Source organism: Anticarsia gemmatalis, chromosome 7 (assembly GCF_050436995.1).
Source record: "Anticarsia gemmatalis isolate Benzon Research Colony breed Stoneville strain chromosome 7, ilAntGemm2 primary, whole genome shotgun sequence".
Classification (NCBI taxonomy): Eukaryota; Metazoa; Arthropoda; class Insecta; order Lepidoptera; family Erebidae; genus Anticarsia; species Anticarsia gemmatalis.
In genome coordinates, this window is record NC_134751.1 from 5,140,041 (window position 1) to 5,160,095 (window position 20,055).

The 20,055-nt window shown below is 34.7% G+C and overlaps 4 protein-coding genes across 4 annotated transcripts; 3 read left to right on the forward strand and 1 right to left on the reverse strand.

Annotated features, from left to right (window-relative positions):
- The first annotated feature begins 120 nt into the window (after positions 1–120).
- Suv3 (Suv3 RNA helicase) lies at positions 121–7,639 on the forward strand. Its single transcript, XM_076116608.1, has 15 exons — positions 121–624; positions 841–961; positions 1,245–1,413; positions 1,752–1,932; positions 2,295–2,372; positions 2,451–2,542; positions 2,893–3,032; positions 3,554–3,688; positions 3,954–4,060; positions 4,342–4,535; positions 4,928–5,107; positions 5,444–5,592; positions 6,005–6,103; positions 6,686–6,830; positions 7,332–7,639. The coding sequence occupies exons 1-15, from the start codon at positions 198–200 to the stop codon at positions 7,431–7,433; spliced, it is 2,319 nt and encodes a 772-aa protein (XP_075972723.1). The 5' UTR covers positions 121–197; the 3' UTR covers positions 7,434–7,639.
- A 1,263-nt stretch (positions 7,640–8,902) lies between these two features.
- LOC142974340 (uncharacterized) lies at positions 8,903–13,155 on the forward strand. The gene is made up of 5 exons (XM_076116609.1): positions 8,903–9,132; positions 9,203–9,335; positions 10,230–10,532; positions 10,798–10,964; positions 12,451–13,155. The coding sequence occupies exons 1-5, from the start codon at positions 9,063–9,065 to the stop codon at positions 12,741–12,743; spliced, it is 966 nt and encodes a 321-aa protein (XP_075972724.1). The 5' UTR covers positions 8,903–9,062; the 3' UTR covers positions 12,744–13,155.
- A 141-nt stretch (positions 13,156–13,296) lies between these two features.
- LOC142974342 (transcriptional adapter 1-2-like) lies at positions 13,297–15,128 on the reverse strand. Its single transcript, XM_076116610.1, has 3 exons — positions 14,581–15,128; positions 14,065–14,432; positions 13,297–13,772 (listed from the first exon to the last, which is right to left on the reverse strand). Exons 1-3 carry the CDS (start codon positions 14,974–14,976, stop codon positions 13,622–13,624), a joined length of 915 nt encoding a protein of 304 aa, XP_075972725.1. The 5' UTR covers positions 14,977–15,128; the 3' UTR covers positions 13,297–13,621.
- A 133-nt stretch (positions 15,129–15,261) lies between these two features.
- mRpL27 (mitochondrial ribosomal protein L27) lies at positions 15,262–16,199 on the forward strand. Its single transcript, XM_076116281.1, has 3 exons — positions 15,262–15,402; positions 15,493–15,656; positions 15,945–16,199. Exons 1-3 carry the CDS (start codon positions 15,351–15,353, stop codon positions 16,146–16,148), a joined length of 420 nt encoding a protein of 139 aa, XP_075972396.1. The 5' UTR covers positions 15,262–15,350; the 3' UTR covers positions 16,149–16,199.
- Positions 16,200–20,055: the final 3,856 nt, after the last annotated feature.

Genomic DNA, 20,055 nt, shown 5'->3' on the forward strand with positions numbered 1-20,055 from the left:
TACCAAGATAGTAGATATCTACTATTTTTTAGTGCACGAAAGGTACTAAAAAGCCATTGCGTTAAACTATTATCCGATGGTCAGCTAAAAAAAGAAACCATATGACATTTGAGAAAAAAAAACAGAATCAACTCAACGGGAATGACAGCCGAGAGAATAAAATTTTTAGTCAATTTATTTTTTGTTTCTTAATCAAGATGTATAAAGGATTTACAAGAATATTAGCTCTTTACTGTGGTGATAAAGTACAACAAACTGTCTCTCCCTTTCTTAGAAGTAACGTACTTTGCACGCGCAAAGACAAATTGGGCCGTTTAGGTTATATTTTGCTCAGAACGAAGAAGCACGATCGTGGTAATCCTGCTGCACTTTTTGTTCCTGTGCCTGTGAAACCGAATCCTGATGACATAAACATTGGAGAAGAATTTACCGGCCGTCTAAAGAAACAAGATCTGCTGAAGATTCTTAACAAATTCTACCAGAAACCTGAAGTGCGAGTGTTAGCTTCAGAAAATGGGTTAGATGATCAGCTATTGCATCAGGCGTTCCTTTCGTTCAGAAGACATTGTTTAGAACATGATCTACCTCCAGATTTACACATAATAATCAGTGATATTTTACAAGGTTGGTATTTTTCTTACTTTTTTTTTGCGCGTCAACTTTCTTTAACTATTTGCGTATTTGGCTGCTAGCGCGGTATTTCATGATAAAGCACATTTCTATATTATATAGGTCACGACATATTATTAGAGTTATGTATGTGTGTACAAAACAAATAATTGTTCTTATCAACATCAAGATAATAAAATAAATTTTAGTATAACTATGTCCTGTTTCTAGGTGCTGGCCATGTAGATGACTTGTTTCCGTACTTCCTAAGACATGCTAGACAAGCATTTCCTCACCTAGACTGTTTAGAAGACTTGAAAAAAATATCAGACTTAAGGACGCCTGCTAATTGGTATGTATTTGTAAAGTTTTTAGAAAAATCCTAATTTACATTCTTATTGGACTCAATATTAGGTATGTTGTATTGCAAAATACATTAAATTTCTTATATTAGTAAGCTGCAGTGCAAGTAATGAAAATTATTTTATTTTGAATATATTACTTATTCACCTTCTCAAAACAAGTAACAAAGATGACCTTTTGCCATTGAGCAAGTAATCATTCTTTCTTATCTTTTAATGCAAGTTGTATGAATGATAACAATGTTTATGAAAACATTCATTGTTTGTATGCAGGTACCCAGAAGCAAGAGGGATGAACAGAAAGATAATCTTCCATGCTGGACCGACTAACTCCGGAAAGACTTATCATGCTATGGAGAGGTTTTTAACAGCCAAATCTGGTGTTTACTGTGGTCCCTTGAAGTTGTTGGCAACTGAAATATATCATAAGTCTAATAAACATGTGAGTCTAGAGATTTAATGTTAAATATTTAACTTATTGCCAATCTAGGATCTAGATACTAGGCCCTGTGGTATACAATTTAAATTGTTATCACACCTATAGTATCATTATGGCTACTAATATTTTTGTATTTACATTATTTCCTTTGTGTATTTATAATGTCTTTGCCACAAAAGTCATGCTTAGTAAGAGATCTTATTGCTTTTTCTAAAAAAAAAACCTATTATATATAAAATTCTGATATAGGTTACTCTATAGCTGCCTTGCTGTAAATATACCCTGCATAATATATCCTGGTATATATATTCAGCTATAAAAAATATTTTTTTTCCCTCTAGGGTACTCCATGTGATCTAATAACAGGTGAAGAAAGAAGGCATGCGACACAGTGTAACTCTTTAACAAATGAAGCAGAAGAGACTGAGGCCCCAGAAGAACAATACTTAATACAAGATGATGAACTCACACCATCCAATCATGTTGCATGTACTGTGGAAATGACGTCATTAAATCATAAGTGTAAGTAATTTCGTAAATTAAAGTTAATAAATAAATAAATTTAATACATAAATATCCCACTGCTGTGCAAGGGTCTGCTCCCGTAAAGAGGGAGGCACTAGGCCCGCATAACTTAACGTAAATTGCTGCTTATGTGCTGGATCACTGAGTCACTGAAGTTTAATAATAGAATAATTGACACCAATTTCATCCTGCAGCACATATATAGTATTTTGAATGACTAACATTAAATAGAATAAATGCTGCACCATTGCATAAAAAGATTGTGTCTGTCTATTGCTCATTAATGCTCAGGAAATCAAGGACTGCTTGAGGATTTAGAGTATATATTTGTAGTTCAAATTATATTTCTTTGTCACCAGATGAAGTAGCTATTATTGATGAAATCCAAATGATTGGAGACAGAGGCAGAGGGTGGGCGTGGACAAGAGCTATTTTAGGTAAAAATATGCAGTAAGCACAAAAATAAACCGTATTTACACTGTAATAAGATATTAAATCTAATGATCTAATTTTAGGATTACAGGCAGATGAGATCCATTTGTGTGGTGAAGCAGGTTCTATACATCTTATAGAAGAAATTTGTAACACAACTGGTGAAGAATTACAGGTGGGTAATGTTTTCATTATTTATCATTTTATACCTTGTCATTTTTATTTGATTTTCACACAAAAGAATTGTGCAAAAATGTTGCAACAATTACTATCCGACGAAAGATATCTTTAACAAAATATGTGAAAAAGTTGATGTTCTTTCCTTAATATTTATATTTACTTAGATCTTAGACAACCTTAGGCAATAATCATTCTATCACCTTGCTAATTTAAAATCATATTGTATAATTAAAAATATAATTAGCTTTGCCTTTGGCATTAAGTCCGCCTTTATACAATTTATGTATAAGAAGTTTAAATAAATAAATAAATAAATTAGTAATTCTAATTTGGTTTACATTTCAGGTCAGAACATACAAAAGGCTAACAGAGTTAAAAGTGGAGGACTCAGCATTAGGATCCTTAGACAATGTGAAGCAAGGCGACTGTATAGTGTGTTTCAATAAGAACGACATTTACAGTGTAAGTCGAGCCATTGAACAGAGGTCAGTCCCGTGTGAGGCAGGTATCCAATCAATATAAAGTATTGTAGGAGATAAACCTGTTGGCAGGTTTTTGTTTCCAGTGTCGAAATTGCTGAAGCTATTTCGATGAAGATGCAATTGAACATATAAGTTATGGTGTCGTGGATAGTGTGGTTGTTTTGCCAAGTGTTGTGGGTTCGATTCCCATTTGATAATTAATTGTATGGTCCATATAGATAGTTGTGTATGTGTGTGACTGTATGTTTTATTACACATGTCGCATTTTTAGTTAGTTTCGTTTTTTTTAAAAATATCATATAAGAACAAAATCATTTTGTTTTCAATTAAATCTTAATTTCAGTTATTTTTTATTGTAATCGGAAGGCTATTCTTCACCAGTTTGGCTATTAACCATAGTATTGTGTTCGTGAATAATTTAGTTAGCTATCATAACCCTAAAAACGAAACAGCTTATGTGCCGTCCGCAACAAGTAAACATATAACATTTTGTAAATATTTTCAAAAGTGTTCCTTTGTTTTAGGGGTCAAGAAGTAGCGGTGATATACGGTAGTCTTCCGCCAGGCACGAAGTTGGCACAAGCAAACAAGTTCAATGACCCCAACAGTTCTTGTAAAGTGATGGTCGCCACTGACGCTATAGGACTTGGTATTAATTTGTAAGTTTATCCCTTTATCCTTACTAAACATATAAACTACTTTTCTAACAATAAAAATATATATTTGAAAAATAAATGTTTTTTTTTGTTTTTAAGTAAATTGTATGTAATTCACTAAAAACTTAGGGAGGTGTCAAATTTTGGTGATGGAAAACACTAGAAAAGTTCTTGGAAGAACGGAAAGTCCCTAAACCGCAATGTCATTTTAATTTATGGTAAACACGAGAAAGTAATTTTATTCCTTAATTTCTTGTTATGTTTTTAGGAGTATAAGAAGAATAATATTCTATTCTCTAATTAAGCCAGTGGTGAACGAAGATGGTGATAAAGAAATGGATGTAATTAGTATATCCCAAGCTTTGCAGATCGCGGGTGAGTACCACATTCTTAAATAAAACATGCTTTGAATGTGCATTTAAAAATTTAAATTACTCTAAACTATAAGTCAGTAAAACGGATTGCACTGGATACTACATGGTTTATACATACCTAGCCTTCACACACATCAGCACAAATAATTGCAAATTCTGGTAAAACTGTACAGAAAAGCATAACAGGGCTACTGACTTGATAATGTTCATTCTTGAATGTAGTCACTACTCATATCTATTCATCTTTTATTTTCAAATATAATGTCCGATTTACTCCCGCAGGTAGAGCCGGCAGATACGGTAGCGCATGGGAGACAGGCTACGTAACGACATACAAATCAGAAGATCTGGCCACACTGAAAGAGTTATTGTCTCGACAACCCGACCCGGTTGCGCAGGCAGGGTTACATCCTACCGCCGAACAAATGGAGCTGTACGCCTACCATCTACCTCATGCGAGTCTTAGTAGTCTTATGGTGAGAGAACATATATTTTATAATATTAGCTAACCCGCGTGATTCTTCAAGCATTTAAATCAAGTGTTACGTATCCATAAGTAAAATAGGGGTTTATTTTTGAAAAACATTTTATATTTGACCCTAGTCTGCAAAGTAATAGACAGACTTTCTCATTCATAACATATTAGAAAGGATTGTTTTTTTGTTGTTGAATAGCCCCTTGAAGTATTTTATAATACTTTTAATTTTACTGGTAATGGATAAATTCTTGACGTTTTCTTTAGAGAAATATTAATAATATTTTTTATTTATTTTGGTTTTGACAATAGCAACATTAACTTAATAGTACAATACTTTGACAATCTGCGGAAATGAATTTAACCGAATAATAAATTAATTATCGATTTCAGGATATATTTGTACATCTATGCACAGTGGACGACTCTCTGTACTTCATGTGCAACACAGAAGGGTTCAAGTTCTTGGCAGAGATGATACAACACGTGCCGCTTCCGTTACGGGCTCGTTACGTGTTCTGTTGTGCACCTATCAATAACAAGCTACCTTTTGTCTGTGCTACATTCCTAAAGGTATGTAATAACGACTTAGTATGTTCAGTGCTCATCTGCATTACTGTATCTATGCCCATCTGCCACTTACAATGCCACAGGGTATCTTAAAGATCTACGAAAAATATCCAAATTTATTTGATCCATCATCATATTTGAGCCTGTGATCTGCTTGTTTTATTTTAGTGTGCCATATGTGCTAGGAGAAATGAACCTAGACATGCACGTATACGCCCGTACACGCAAGAACAAACAACAAGAGTAGTTAAATAATTTTTGGGTTTTACTGAATGTAAAAGTTCCTTAGAAAATACCAATAAAATGATTATAATGTGATGTAATAATTCTTATTTACAGATGGTTCGTCAATACAGTCGCAACGAGCCGTTAACAAAGAACTGGCTATGTAACTGTGTGGACTGGCCGCTACCCTCGCCTAAAACTATCATGGACTTAGTACATCTGGAGTCAGTGTTTGATGTGCTTGAACTTTATTTGTGGTTAAGGTAACTATAACAATAATATTTAGCTGTTTACTTACGACCTTAATTGCCTCAGTGGCATTGCAGTAGTGAGTGTAACTGCAGCTCAGAAGTATTAGTTTTGAATCCTAGAATAAAATAAAAACTATTTTCAGCAACAGTTAAACAACGCATCTGCTAATAGTCGAAAGACTGATTATAAACAGAAAAAAAACTTAACCCATTAATGTCCCACTGCTGGGCAAGAGTCTCCTCCCGAAATAAGGGAGAGGTCAGGCCTTGAGGGGTGAAGTCAAGTGCGGGTTGGGGACTTAAAATCCTAGAATGGGCCAAAATTGATTAGCACTTAGCGCAGTTAGTAAGCTATGTCTATTAGAAATCTAAACTTAGAGTCTTAATAGTAGTTCCTAATTTTGAAGTTCTTTTTTGTTCACAGTTATCGTTTCCCCGACATGTTTCCGGACGTGAGATTGGTGCGTGATATGGAATCAGAACTAGACACAATTATACAGCAAGGAATATTCCAAATAACAAGGTATATATGCAGTACTACTACTACCTATAATATTAAATTATTTATTATTTATTAAAACTTAAATATATGGCTAGAAACTTGTCTTTTCCAAGAATACTAGTGTTTTACGAAAAACTATCTACCAGCTGTCGATAATATGACTTTAATGGTAGCAATTTGATAATATTGCTTTTAACTTCAACAAAATAAATGTTTCTTTAACACCCAATGACCAAATGCACTTACTAAGACAATCTTTTATAAGTATATATACTTTAAATTAGCCGTCCCAGTCGAGTGTCCGCTCGGAGGATTCTTTTTCTATTAGGTCGGGGAAAAAGGCTTTTCGCATTATAGTATGTATGAACTTGTAAAAAAATCTCTTCGGCTTCAAGAATCACGAATGAGTAGATGGTTCATTAGGTTTCTCTCAGTGAGTTCGTGAGGTACCCAAAAATCGAGCTTTTTTGTGTATTCTCTACACAACAACAAACTCTACTCTACAAACAAGATTATACAAGTTCATACATACTATAATGGGAAAAGACTTTTTCCTCGACCTAATATTTTCACGGTACATACCTAATCATTTTATTGGTACAGATTACTAAGAAACTCAGAGCAAGTACTCCGCGACGAGGACACAGACGTGAGCATGCTCAGCAACAAGCGACAGACGCGGGTCGCGTCACACGTCAGGAACAAGGCCGATGATAAAGGAAAACTCTCCGATATGCTTGTTGCTAGGGTAAGTTAAACAATCAATAAGAAATTATTATTTGTTGTGAGCATAACACAGTGCTAAACTGTAGATAAACATTTTCCCTCTTATTCATAAAAATATATTATATGAAGTTATGAAAGGCTTATAAAGTGTTTTGTTTCTTTCACTCCTTAGCGAAATGAAAAAGATAATAGTATTTCAGTAGTGTTTTAACTAAAATAGGTTTATAGTGTGTTTATGAATAAGAGGGTTTGTTGTAAGCAAGTGAGAGGACATAATGTTTTCCTTGATTACAAAACTCTACTAAGACTTTTTAGCTCCTGCATTTAATAATATATTTACATGTCATCAATCAAGAATACAGCGTAAACTGCGATATTATGGATAGATAGATTTCTCCAAAAGATAAATTACGTATAAACACGAAAAATTAAAACTAAACATTCTAAGTAGTATTCAAATTAGTAAGAAGCAAATTCAATAGAACAGTTGAATATAATTATTAAATGTACGGTATTGTTGCAGGGATTAATCACACCCCAGATGTTAAAGAAACTACAGCAAGAACTAACGGCAGACAAGAAACCAGATAATAAAAGTAGAAACAATAGAAATAGGAGGAAATGATCACCTCGTCTTGTAAATAATACTACGATAGTACATACGTGTAATAAATGTTCCCTTCAATCTAATACATAGTATTTATTTTAATATTGTAACACACTAACACTTGTGCGAATGACCGTTTAAATATTCACATGTTGTCAATGAAATATCGAACTTATTTACTTGATTTAAAGTCCAAAATGACATGTTCCCAAAGCTGATTACAGTGTGATAGTAGAATTTTGGACTCTATTCCAGTGAGGTAAGAACTCTTTTTGATAAACTGTATAAAGTTGTTAACGGTTTAAGCATTCTGCCACCCTTCTCGAATTCGTAAACAAGATAAAACAAACAATAAAATTATTGTTTTGATCTCTTGGTAATAAAAAGTAACTGTTTTAGATATCTATTTTTATATAAAAAAATATAAGACTAATTAAATATTGTAAGATAAATACATTTGAGTTTCTGTACAACCTTGATTTTTATTAGGATCTTATTACTTGTTCTTTTTATTAGGTATCTATCATTAAAATTGTTAGATATTTTAATTATTATCCATAATACGAATGGTTGATTCAGAAGTCCTAGATAATGCGAGAATATGATAATAAATAAATTGCAGGGCAGTGTCTTCTTGCGGAATAAGGCCATGGTAAGAGCCACCACGATGGCTAAGTGCGATAAAAAGTAATTGGGTGTGTTGCCTCGGGTCCGAACCATCGACCGCTTGCGTGAGAGGCGCATGCTAAGACCACTGAGCTATCATTGCTACGGTAGTGCGGTAATAGTGATAAGTGATTACAGACATTTAAAAAATAGAGAATATACTGAACCCCAAATAAGTACATTTAAAAGCCATTTTATGCCTATTTATTTCTCTTTTTATCTGTAGCCATACAATTGCTTTTTTATCAATAAAAAACACCTACGCATTAAAAAAAAAACACTTGGTAATTGTGACAGTAAATAAGCAATTAATTAGATAGCAAATTAATAATGATCTTGGCACAAACGTGAGCCTAAATTATTTAAATTGTCAATAATGTATTCATTGGAGAGGCCTGTTAAGGCTTACAATAACATAAAATTTCACACCACATAGCGGTAAAAGAGCCTGCTTTGAACAAATAATTACAATGTTAAAATTTACATGAACTACACACTCGTAACGTATTTGCCTATTAACAGATGCTTGTGTTACGCTAGGTTCTTAGTAGACAACACTTTACTTTTATTTCTTTGATCAACAATATTGTGTCTGTATTAAGATACCTTTATTTGCCAGCATTCGGAATTAAAAACACAAACCCCTAACATTTCTGTTTAATCTTTAACTAAACCTGCAGAGCTGAAAACTAAGCAATGTTATTCTCCAGTGAGTGTGACTGACTAGCGTCTACTAACATTTCGTGACGACCACGTGACGTCTTTAATATTTTTTCTATGCATTGATAACATTGCTATAATATAATAGTGGCTATTGAGTAACAACTAGGGTTGAATGTGTCGCTCGAGTTATCAAGTGCAGCCATAAACCACCGACCTTTTGACACACAATTATCACTAGTTTTGAGAGGATAACAGATTTAAAGCGGGTAGGTACACACCGCATTCACCGTCCCGACAGAGCCGTGTCTAGTAGTAAATATGTGGAAATATAATTATTACTTCGTGATATTAACTTTAATGCTCAGTGAATATCCTTCTAAAACGCGAGGTATGGGTAGTAATAATATTGTGATAATATTTATGTGAAGCAGAAGTGTTATTCGGTATTTTATTCTCAGCTTTTAGGACTTTTAAAGAAGATGGTACAGAAATTATTTTGGCGCTCGAAAATGAGAAAGTGGTTATAGGATGCAGTTCTGACATGCCTATGGGTTACTGTGGATTTATACATCCCAATGGGACGCGATACTCGTAAGTAAAAAAATATTTTTATTCACATTAAGTTTACAACTTCGGATTGGCCGCCTAGGACCCTTTGAATTTTGATTTCAACTTGAAATAAATTAAAATTAAATTAATTGAATTTAATTATGGTTAAGAAAATACATTTAGATATTTTTTAACACTTATCATATGTAGGGATTGCCCATCCAGCCACCTTCAGTAGGTAGAGTACTTAAGCTTTAGTTTATCCTGCTTGTGTCGAGGAATGTAGCAGAAGTATCTAGTACTACTTAGATACACATAAAATCATCATCAATCACTTACCTATTTCCTTGTAAGATATTTAACTCATCACCCATCAGTTATTACATCAATGGAAACAACTAGCCAAAGGTATGATTTATAATTACCTACTTATAATAAATCGGTCACTTTTTTAGTCAACCATAAAAATAACCGTATAATTAAGACTAATTAATTAGTCCTACTCGACTTTTGAATAGGCATACGTCATAAAATCTGCCTATTCAGTACATTGTAGGTAGGTAAATAAAGAGATTATTTCAGTAAGGAGTTGACATAAGTTATTATAATAATATATTTTATGGCTATTTCAATGTGATAACCAACGATATATTACAGTATCGCCGCGGCAACAAACGACTAGGTGTTATAGGTAAATAATAATAATATGTGGAATTAACTATTGTTTGATCTATTTATTGATCTATTGTAGTTATCATTACAAACATATTATAGCTGAAGACTTATCTTCAGCTGCATACAAATATTTATACTAGAACTTAAAACGCGGTAAACTTTTCGATGGGTAACCAAACCATTGTCCTATTCTTTAACACCCTAGGATCGAAAACTAAATTCCCTGTTTGCAGTCTTATTAAATTAACAGGGCTGTGTCAGATTTACAGGACTGGATACGAATTATGGCAAATGTGCCATCAAGATCAGCGCTTCAAAGAACGACGCGGGAATATGGCGTTGTCACATAGGAGGAAAGACAGCCGGCGTGGAACAGCTAAAGGCCATCAAATTGAGGGTCGTGAACCCAATGGCTGCCGTCAAAAGTAATATCACGGCTGTACATGGAAAGTCTGTTACACTGTTTTGTACCACCACTAGAGGTCTGGTCCCTCTAAAGTATTGTCGGTTTGAACCACCCAAGGATTCGCCGTTCAGCATCGATTCGACTGCCACGGAGGCTAAGTAAGTTGCCATGCATACTGTATGATTAAATTTTACTGGTGTCCCGTAAAATCCCGTACTAAGCATTATAGGAAGTCCTACAAGTGTATAGAATCATGGATTTACTAGTTGAAATAACAACCAGAACCTGAATATTTTTGTTTGGACTTCGTGGGGATCGAACGCAAGTATTAGAATTCCATAGCAATTAGCAAAACCTTAAATATCTATTGCAATTTGCAGTATGGCCGTTATTCGATCTGGTACCTGATGATTTCTGTTCCAGTCCTCTTCTTAAGAGATTCTACTTCCCGGCGAACAAGAGCTTAGACCGCGGAGACTGTGCAGTCACTATTCGTAAAGTAAAGTATGAAGATGTCGGCAAATGGACATGTTGTGCCGGACTGGACGACGGCAAAGAGTACACTGATGTCATTAAGTTTGAAGTTGAAGGTTTGTATAATAAGTACCTACTTATTTAGTCTTTGTTCATTAGGCCAACGCACCTTAAGTGTTCCGTATCTAGTGATGTACTGTCTGGTTTCGTTTTTTGTCGGGGGAAAACCACAGCCTGTAGGTAAAATAATAAATAAATATAACCCATATGTCTCACTGCTGGGCAAGGATCTCCTCCCGTAATGAGGGAGGGGTTAGGCCTTATGTGTGAAAAAGGTTAACCACTATCCAAAATGTTTTTTGTTTATATTAGTAGCTAAAGTACGTGTTTATTAAAAGTAATAGGTAACAAAACTGCTCCAGCATCCTAATTAATGTCTGCAATTTTTTCAAGGTATGGTTTTAAACCATAGTCCTAAGAGCACTGTCCCCTTGATTCAAAGACAGTTAGCGGTGAGTGGGCTGGTTTTCAAATGTAAATATTAATTTGATTTCTTCGCTTTTCTGAGTGTTTCTTCTTTGGGTTTGCCTCGCACTGAAAGGTTTCTGCTTAGCATCTTATTTTTCGTTTTGCAATTCTATACTTTTTAGATAGAGAGAAAGTACAATCATTGAGGTAAGTTACTGACAACTCCAGATTTCAAGTGTGATGTGTGTGCAATTTTTACAAATAATCGCTTTGAGTGAGTTTTTAAAAGGGTACTTATTTACAATATTTTATACGAGGTATAGAGTAATATTAATCTGAAATCAAGTTACTCGTAGACAGACAAGTTAAAATTAGATACTCAGTAGCGCGATTCTCTACGGTCGGTACTGTCGAATATGAAAATTTTATACAACGTGTCCCAAAACTCAACGTCAAAACGAAAACCTGAGTAAAGCCGAGTGGTGTTAGCTCTCAAAAAAAAAAAATCTATCTCATGTAGTTTCAAAATGACAACCATTTTTGTAAATTGCCACCTTCTGGTGAGTTTACGTCTACAAATGACTTCTTTTCTAGTTCTTTTTTTGTGTGGAGTATTCCTAAGTAACGCTACTACAAATTTCAATTCATTATTTGCACACAACTTCATTGGAATTTCTGAAAATATCCCTTTTATGGCGAACTATGCCTTGAAAATATTTCATCACTTAACTTTGACAGTCAGTCCTGAAAAATTTATATTAATTAATATTTTTTTATATTTTTTAAGAGCCAACATCACTCGGCCTTACTCAGGTTTTCGTTTTGACGTTGAGTTTTGGGACACGTTGTATAAATGTACTGCCAAAATAGTTACTGCGGCGCCGACTAGAGGCGCTGATCAGTCATCAGATTTTCTTTCAAAATTTTGTCGATAGCGGTTGTCTCTGGTCGATAGTTCTAGAGAATCGAGCTACTGGTATGTCTGGTATGCTTTTACATACGTTTATTATGTAAAGGTACGGTTTATTCAGGTAAGTTCAAAATGGTCTTGTCGAAGTAATATCGCCTTGAACGGTTTTGTCGCAAAAATACTAAGTAAAGAATACTAATACTTACAATTATTATTCCTCCCAGGTTTATACACGATGTCAACAGCATCAGCTACCGGTATAACTTTCGGAGCACTTGGCATAATAGCTTTTCTATCCATCCTTGGTATCGTTGCGTGGAAAAAGCGTAACCTGCTTGGCAGCGTGCAGCCTGACGTATCTGCGGAGTCTCATGAGCTAGAACAGTTGCCAAGTAGACCTACACCCAGTCCACAGGCAACTCCTCACAGAAGTCTTCCGGCAGTGACTATTGAGTCACCTTCCGAACAATCAGAACCGGGAACTACGTCGCCTTTAGTACAACAAGTAGAAGAATAGTTATATAAAAATTAGGTTTATTCGATGTCGTAAAATCTGCCGAGATTTTGAGATGAAGTAGGTATAAAATCGCCGGGTCCGGTGGTTATGTAATAAAGATTATCTATTTTATACATAATTATTCAAGTAATAAAATTTGTACAGTATAAATATTTGGCTTGTAATATTTTTTAATTGTCTGATTGTATTTTCAAATGTAGGCCTTTTAGAGTGACACTGCGATTACAAGCTAATTATATGTGCCAAAGGTTGTTTACTATGGAACAAAACGCACTTGTACCTATTATATTATTTGTTTATTATCAACTTATATTGAGTTTATTCATAATTTTATAATTGTTGTATGTTTCGTGAATAAGAGTTTGTGTCATGTTGACTACATGTCTATAAGAATAAAACATATTTTATTTAACTTACTTTTTTATTTTATATTATGAGTAAGTGCCAGACTTTTGGCACCGTGACTCTTTCGTCACTCATATTAATATATCAAAATACTACTATAGTGTCGTCCAATAGGGTACTTGACTACGACTCAAATCAGCTACTCTTTATAAAATAACACATTTTACTATAGAAATACGGTTTAATGACGTCACAGTTTCGTATTTTAGTTAATATCAAAAGAGCGCATAATAAAATCAAGTCTGTAATAATTACAATTTCAAGATTATTTAAGAAAAAAAATTACACATATGAGTATACATTTAATATTTTCTTCGTTAACCCAGTTAACTATCCAATTGTCACGTCGTAATGCATTTCCATTTATATCCAGATATAAATAGACAAAAATCACAAGTAATTGCTCTTATCCTAAGTTTATTATAATATACATTGTGATATAATTATTATGATTACACAGTAATACTAAGTTTCTAAACACTAGGGTGATTCAGCATGACAGCCATTCTTTCCATGTTGACTGCATAAACTGAATGGCAAGCAATAACATTCTTGTGTAGTAGTAATGTGTTGTAGAATTCATCTATGGTTACTTTATCATCATTTGGCTCTGTGTCGGGGCCACTGAAATAGAAAATACATGATTCAATTTTTTTATTACCCATTACTGTCTCTCTGCTGGGCAAGGGTTCGATAAACTAGTAAAATAATGATTTAATTACCACAAATATTTTTATCTAGTAAAATTACTTAAGTAATTTTGACAGTCAGTCATCAGCTACAGGTTTTGAGAGATAGAAATTTGAATAAATTAGAAATCACTTTAATATTGCTTTCTCCACATTTGAAGACGTTTATAAAGTCAGGTATTTCTTGAAGCTACTATATTATTGAATTTATAAAAATGGTATCTCACCTGCAAGCAATTTCAAAAGCAGCAGAATGTTCCATTTCATCAATAGTCGGAGGGCATCTTGGTCCTAAACAGTCACTCATGCCTTCATCCACATTGAGTCTACCCTCACTTTGTGGATCATAGAGCTTCAGGGAATTCCTTAACCATAAATTAGGCATATCTCCTCCAATATCATACATAAAGTGTCTATTATGTATTTTGTAGCCTTTTCTTTGAGATATTACAGCACTTATGACGTTTTTGAGGAAGTTCTGAACAGCCACTACTATGATGTCAGCAGCATCATCATCAGCTCCTTCTAGGCCCAGTTCCCAGGCTGCTAACATGAACCGACCAACTACCAGCGCATGGTCAGGTAGGAATATTTCCTGTAAATAAAAATAATAACATTATAATCTATAGAGTATGACTCTAGATATTATTTTTGTCATGAATTCACAAAAATATTAGCTTATTACACAGACAATAATAAAAAGTCAAGAATAGTAATTCAATATTTTTTTAACAGTTCTTTACCTGTGCTGCATATTTGACGCCATCGCTGCCCGCACCCGGCGGTGAGTTAGGTGGCAAATACTCCAACAAATCCACAGCCTCAAAGTGAGACTTCTCTGATGTGCGAGAACTCCTCTTATGTCGCCTACTGTTCCTGTTATGGGTACTAGCTTTTTCTTGAGCAATACTAATCGACGTTTCGGCCAAACCTTCAACCTTATTCAATAACGCCAAAAGAAACTCATTATGGTAATGCACTTGATCAGGGAACAACAATTTTCGAGCCTCTGCATCAAACTCTTCTTTAGTCAGCTTCATTCGAAACCACTGCTTCATATGATTGAAATATTTGGTAGATTTCTCGCCGAGAACTTCATTTAGCTTTCGTCTTGCTATATTTAGAGGATCGGAGTTCATGGTGATAACACTATGGTTTATATTAGACGTCTTGTCCTCTTTTTAAATCATGCACGATTTCCAAAACAATGATTATATTCCAGGCAGCAACGCGTATGAATAAACAACGCTACTTGCTTGATATCAAATCGGCAAATTGATTTTATTGTATTACTGTCAATGTCAAACACAAGGTTTTTACTGATGTCTTTTTATTCGTTCAAAAATCTGATTGTAAACATAGAGAAAGTAGAACAGAACCAGTGGCTATGGAAATACGTCAAATGAACAAATGTCTGATATGTCAATTGTCAGTCTCTTGCAAGAAAAGTCAACACTTGAGAGACTCGGCCTAAGAATTTTGTTACTGTAAAATAACAATATTTTGATAGAAAATGTCACTAAATTTTCTATTGGGTTCAAACAAAGTAAATTCGACACTCAAAGGTAACATTTCTACTTAACATAGTCACAATTTCGAAACACTATTGAGGTTAGAAATTGCTTAGAAAATGTAATACTTTATTTTAATTTTAGAATTTGTTCGTAATGCCAGTAAGAAGACTGGAGGTAGTACACAGAATACTAATTGTAAGGTGAAGCCAAAGCGCAGAGGATGGAAGGTGCAAGATGGGCACTTTGTCCAGGCTGGTCATATGCTTGCTACACAGAGAACACCTAGGTTCCACCCTGGATTGAATGTAAGTATAAAATTAAAAGCATTATTACAAGGTATAACTATCGTTTAATTAAGACATACAGTGCCTTTTTCCCATTTTTGATTTGCACAGTATATTATGTATTTGCTGGTTTTGGTCCTAAATGATTTTAGGATTTTTTACATTACATATTATTATAATACCTACTGATTTAAACATTTTCTAACCTATACTATCCCATTGGGCAAGGTCCCTATAGTCCCTAACCATCCAGGTACCTACTTAAAAGGAAATATAATGTAATAATGTCCATAATTTTTATTATCCCAGGTTGGTTTTGGTCGCAATGGCACAATATTTGCAATGGAGCCTGGCAAAGTAGTAGTTACTTGTGAAAAATTTGAGCCAAACTGGGACCACACATGGGTACAAAGGATTTATGGTGGCCGGGAACAACAGACCATCTTGAAGAAGTACTACAATATTGTTCCTGAACCTCAACATCAGAGATTCAAGCTGGTTGATGAAATTTAACTTGTATTTGTTGTATTTTAGTGTAAATAGAAAATATTATGTCATAGTGTATGATTTGTGTTTAATTGCTGAGAACAAAATAGTCCTTATTCCTATGCTATTGTCACCAGTTATTTATTTGTTGTGCATAAGTAGACACTGTCATGCCATTCACATCAGGAAGTACATTTTTTAAAATGTAGTATGCAAATTCAATTAGTCACATTCACTGTGACTTTATTAATATACAGCTATTCTGCCTTTTTAGCATTACCTTACACCCTAGTGGATTAGTTTGACATATAGGATTTTGCAGTAAGTGTTAGCCACATAATGTAGATACATAAGGTGGTGAAATCTGTAGATTTCATTATTAAAGAATTCAAAATGTTATTTGTAATGTATGAGAGGTAGCTCATTCAATCAAAAACTCCACAGTGGCTCACAAACTACTGTTAGGTTTTGGCCGAGACAAGTTAGACAAATTATATTTATTTAGCATGAAACTTTGAGTTCATTGTTCTTAAAAAAATTAAATTTAATACAATTTTCATTGACCTTATTTTAGGCACTCGCTTCACAGATTTTGCAGTGGTGAATAATTTCAAGACGCCATATTACCTATGACCATTTACCATAGGTAATATGGCATCTTAAAATAATGTTGGTCACACACCAATGTGCAGAGGGATAAAATAAAACCTAGTACAAACTGAAAACTTTTGGCGTTCTGGCTTTGACTTGACTATCATTTTGCGATCGTGATTGCGATTCGCTTGGATTAGACGGACTGATACTTCTGCTTACGCCAACAAATAAAACCTGGTAGCCCGCAAGAGAAAAAAAACTAAATACGCCATCTTTTATCAGTGGAACTGATTTATTCATCTTTTTCTAAACCCTAGAATGGCGCATCTATTTTAACTATTAATAAATGTGTTTTATCGACGATCCCGACTGAATATTTCAATGTTTATTTTCACTGATACAATTAGGTACCATAATTCAAAATGGATATATTTTTGGTAATTTCTCAATTGCCTAAGGTCTAAAAATAACCATTTTATTTTGATTGGTTTAGTGGTTTAACTGGATACGTCTATACGAGTAAGAGGAGTCACATGCCAATTACCCTGTTGTAATGCCTAAAATAATGCATAAACAATGCGTAGGTATCTGTGCTCACGTGGTGCACATCTTTGTTCAGGCATTAACGACGTACACCGTAGCCTGGGTCTACGAAAGTGCTACGAACAGAAAGGATATACAGTTTATTTTTGGAAATCAGAAAGTTTCAATTAAATACAGTAGATATTTTTGATGTATAATAATAACAATTTTATGAAGCCAAACTTCAAACTCTTATGCTGCTTATTTTTAGCTACCGTACTTTCCGAAGTACCGACCATGCAGGTAAATCTGCCAGCCGTCCGAAGAAGGTGGAAGCCGTGTGTGAGCTAAGGACAAATTTTATTGGCCTAATAAATATCTTTCGACTATAAATCATAGCGTATTGCCAACTCGAACCATGTAAGGGATATAAAGGGAATATTCCGTTTAGCTGCAGTAATGTATCAGTTTTTATTGTTTCTTTATGCATGGACATCTATTTTGTAAAGCCTATTACAGTTAGCTCTTCCTGATAACATTTTCCCTAACTATAAATTACGTTTTCTCGTAAATAGGAAAGGGAAATGGGTTAAGAATTCGACAATTTGATGAGGGATAAATTCAGCACGAAAATGTGCCCAAATTACATCGCTAAATCTTGTTTTTCTCTTGGCAGGGATTTTTTGAGTGAGGTATGGGTATCAAGTCTAAGCCGGTAAGTACATAGTTACAGGTACCTATGACAAATAGGTAACCCAGTTTGTGGGACCGTACATTATTGAAAACGTAAAGTAATATTTTGTGTAAAGGTATAATTACGTGGCTGATCACGAGGTCACGGGTCCGATTCTCAGGTGTTGGACAAAGTGTTATTGATCCTTTTTATTATCTATATTAGATTATTGTGTGTCCATAGTTTGTCGTCGTACCATAGGTAACCCCCAGGCTCGGAGACCCCAGTGCACCGCAACGCCCTGCAATAGGTACCGTAGCTACGCCACTGCCAATTCGTAGAATTATGTTTCGCCCTTGATCTGTGAAAAATAACACGAATAGTTTTGCGCACTTACTGCCGAAAAGATCTCCATATTTTCGTTATACTTCAACCCACTTTCACTCATTATAGCGATCATAAGAACGCGACCTTTTGTTTCGGTGTACGCAACGGTACCCAACCAAGGAAAAAATATAGCAAAAACACCTAAAATTACTAACAGCTAATAACTTGCCGTCGGGTACAGTCGTACACAAACTACTAAATTGTACAAAGTACATTCGGCACCAGATGTCAGTAACATGGGCGTGTAAAATAAAAAAAAATCCCTAGAGAGAGGAGATTGGCGATTTTCCGGTTCTGAAATGACGTCCGGTCGGCCCGGATGTTGACCGGTCCGGGCAGGTGGCGTACCTTGTCACGGACTCGAGTATAAAGGTGAAAACTGTACCTTCAAAACCGGGTTAGCAGTTAGGACAGTGCCCGAATTAGCCGGATAAACGAGTGAACTGGTTCAGACATTGTTTTGTTTGTGCTGTAGTTTGAGAACTGTTGTTTCAATGTGTTCTAAAGTTGTGCTTTAAGCGTAACGTTTTAAATTCTCGTGTACTTGGGTATAGTGTACCTACTTTACTTTTAAGTGTAGATTCTCATTACTTTAGGTATTTCAGACTCTTTTGTTTGTAACATACTTTTCTATCGTGCTAAAACACATACAACACGTAGGTATTAAATAGTACCTACACAGAATTAATACTATTAATGTAACGAGAGCCAACGTGACAAAATGTAGAATTAGCGTCATAATCTCAACTCATGCCTTTATCTACCCGACATCTCTGATTTAAAGCAGACCTGTGAAAACTCTTTTCATATGAAAACACCTCACATATTCACTCATTAACCGGCTCTTGTTAAAAGTTACAAGCTCGCTCCACACACGACATGAAAGATTAAAAAGGTCAACGCGAGCTTTAATAGATTAAAACAGTAAGTAACTTAGTAACAAGTACGCAGCCTTCATTATTCTGATGTTTATTGCCACGGACCAGGAAGTTTTTATAACGGAAAAGTTGACGATCGTAAAACATGTACAGGTGGATTAAAAAAGGGCCAAGTTTTGCCAAGGGGGACTCTTTTGGGACCGGCCAGGATTTACGTAAACGAGCTTCGTAGAGGAGAACTTAAAAGTGCTCTTAAACTGGGTTTATTTTTGTTCTTGTATTGTAACAGCTTGTTAGGCGAGTTATATTAGAATATCTAAGTATACGTATCTACCTAAGTTTCTAATCAGGTAGGTAAATAAAGAATCAGACAAAGAGGTAATTTTAAAACCAATTCTTTCTTGCCAATTGATTTCGACTTATAGGTAGGTACAGTAAGGAAAGGATTCGGCAAGCCTAGAAATCTTAATCTAAAACCATGTTTATTACAGATTTTAGCTCTAATACCTCTCGAATAGCTAGTTCCCAAGACTCATAGTTCATACAATGCCTGAATTAAGCAATCCACACACTGATTAAACCAAATAGCAGCAGAATGTATCCATTCATCAAGATTTGTACTATGTCACCGAGTCAGTCTCAGTGTCTTTCATTACTGAAACAGTGCCAACGTTGTCTCAGATACTATAATTGGAGTACGACTCTCAACACAATCAAATTACACCTTATTCTCATTACATTAAAGTCTACATTAGAATGTAAATGTAGTACAAACGTTTCACTTTTAAAAACGCCTTGGAAGTAGAGTGGAGGCTCGAGCACTTTAAGATCGGAATGGGTGTGAAAAATGGAAAGAATACTCGTTCCTCTCTCGGCATAA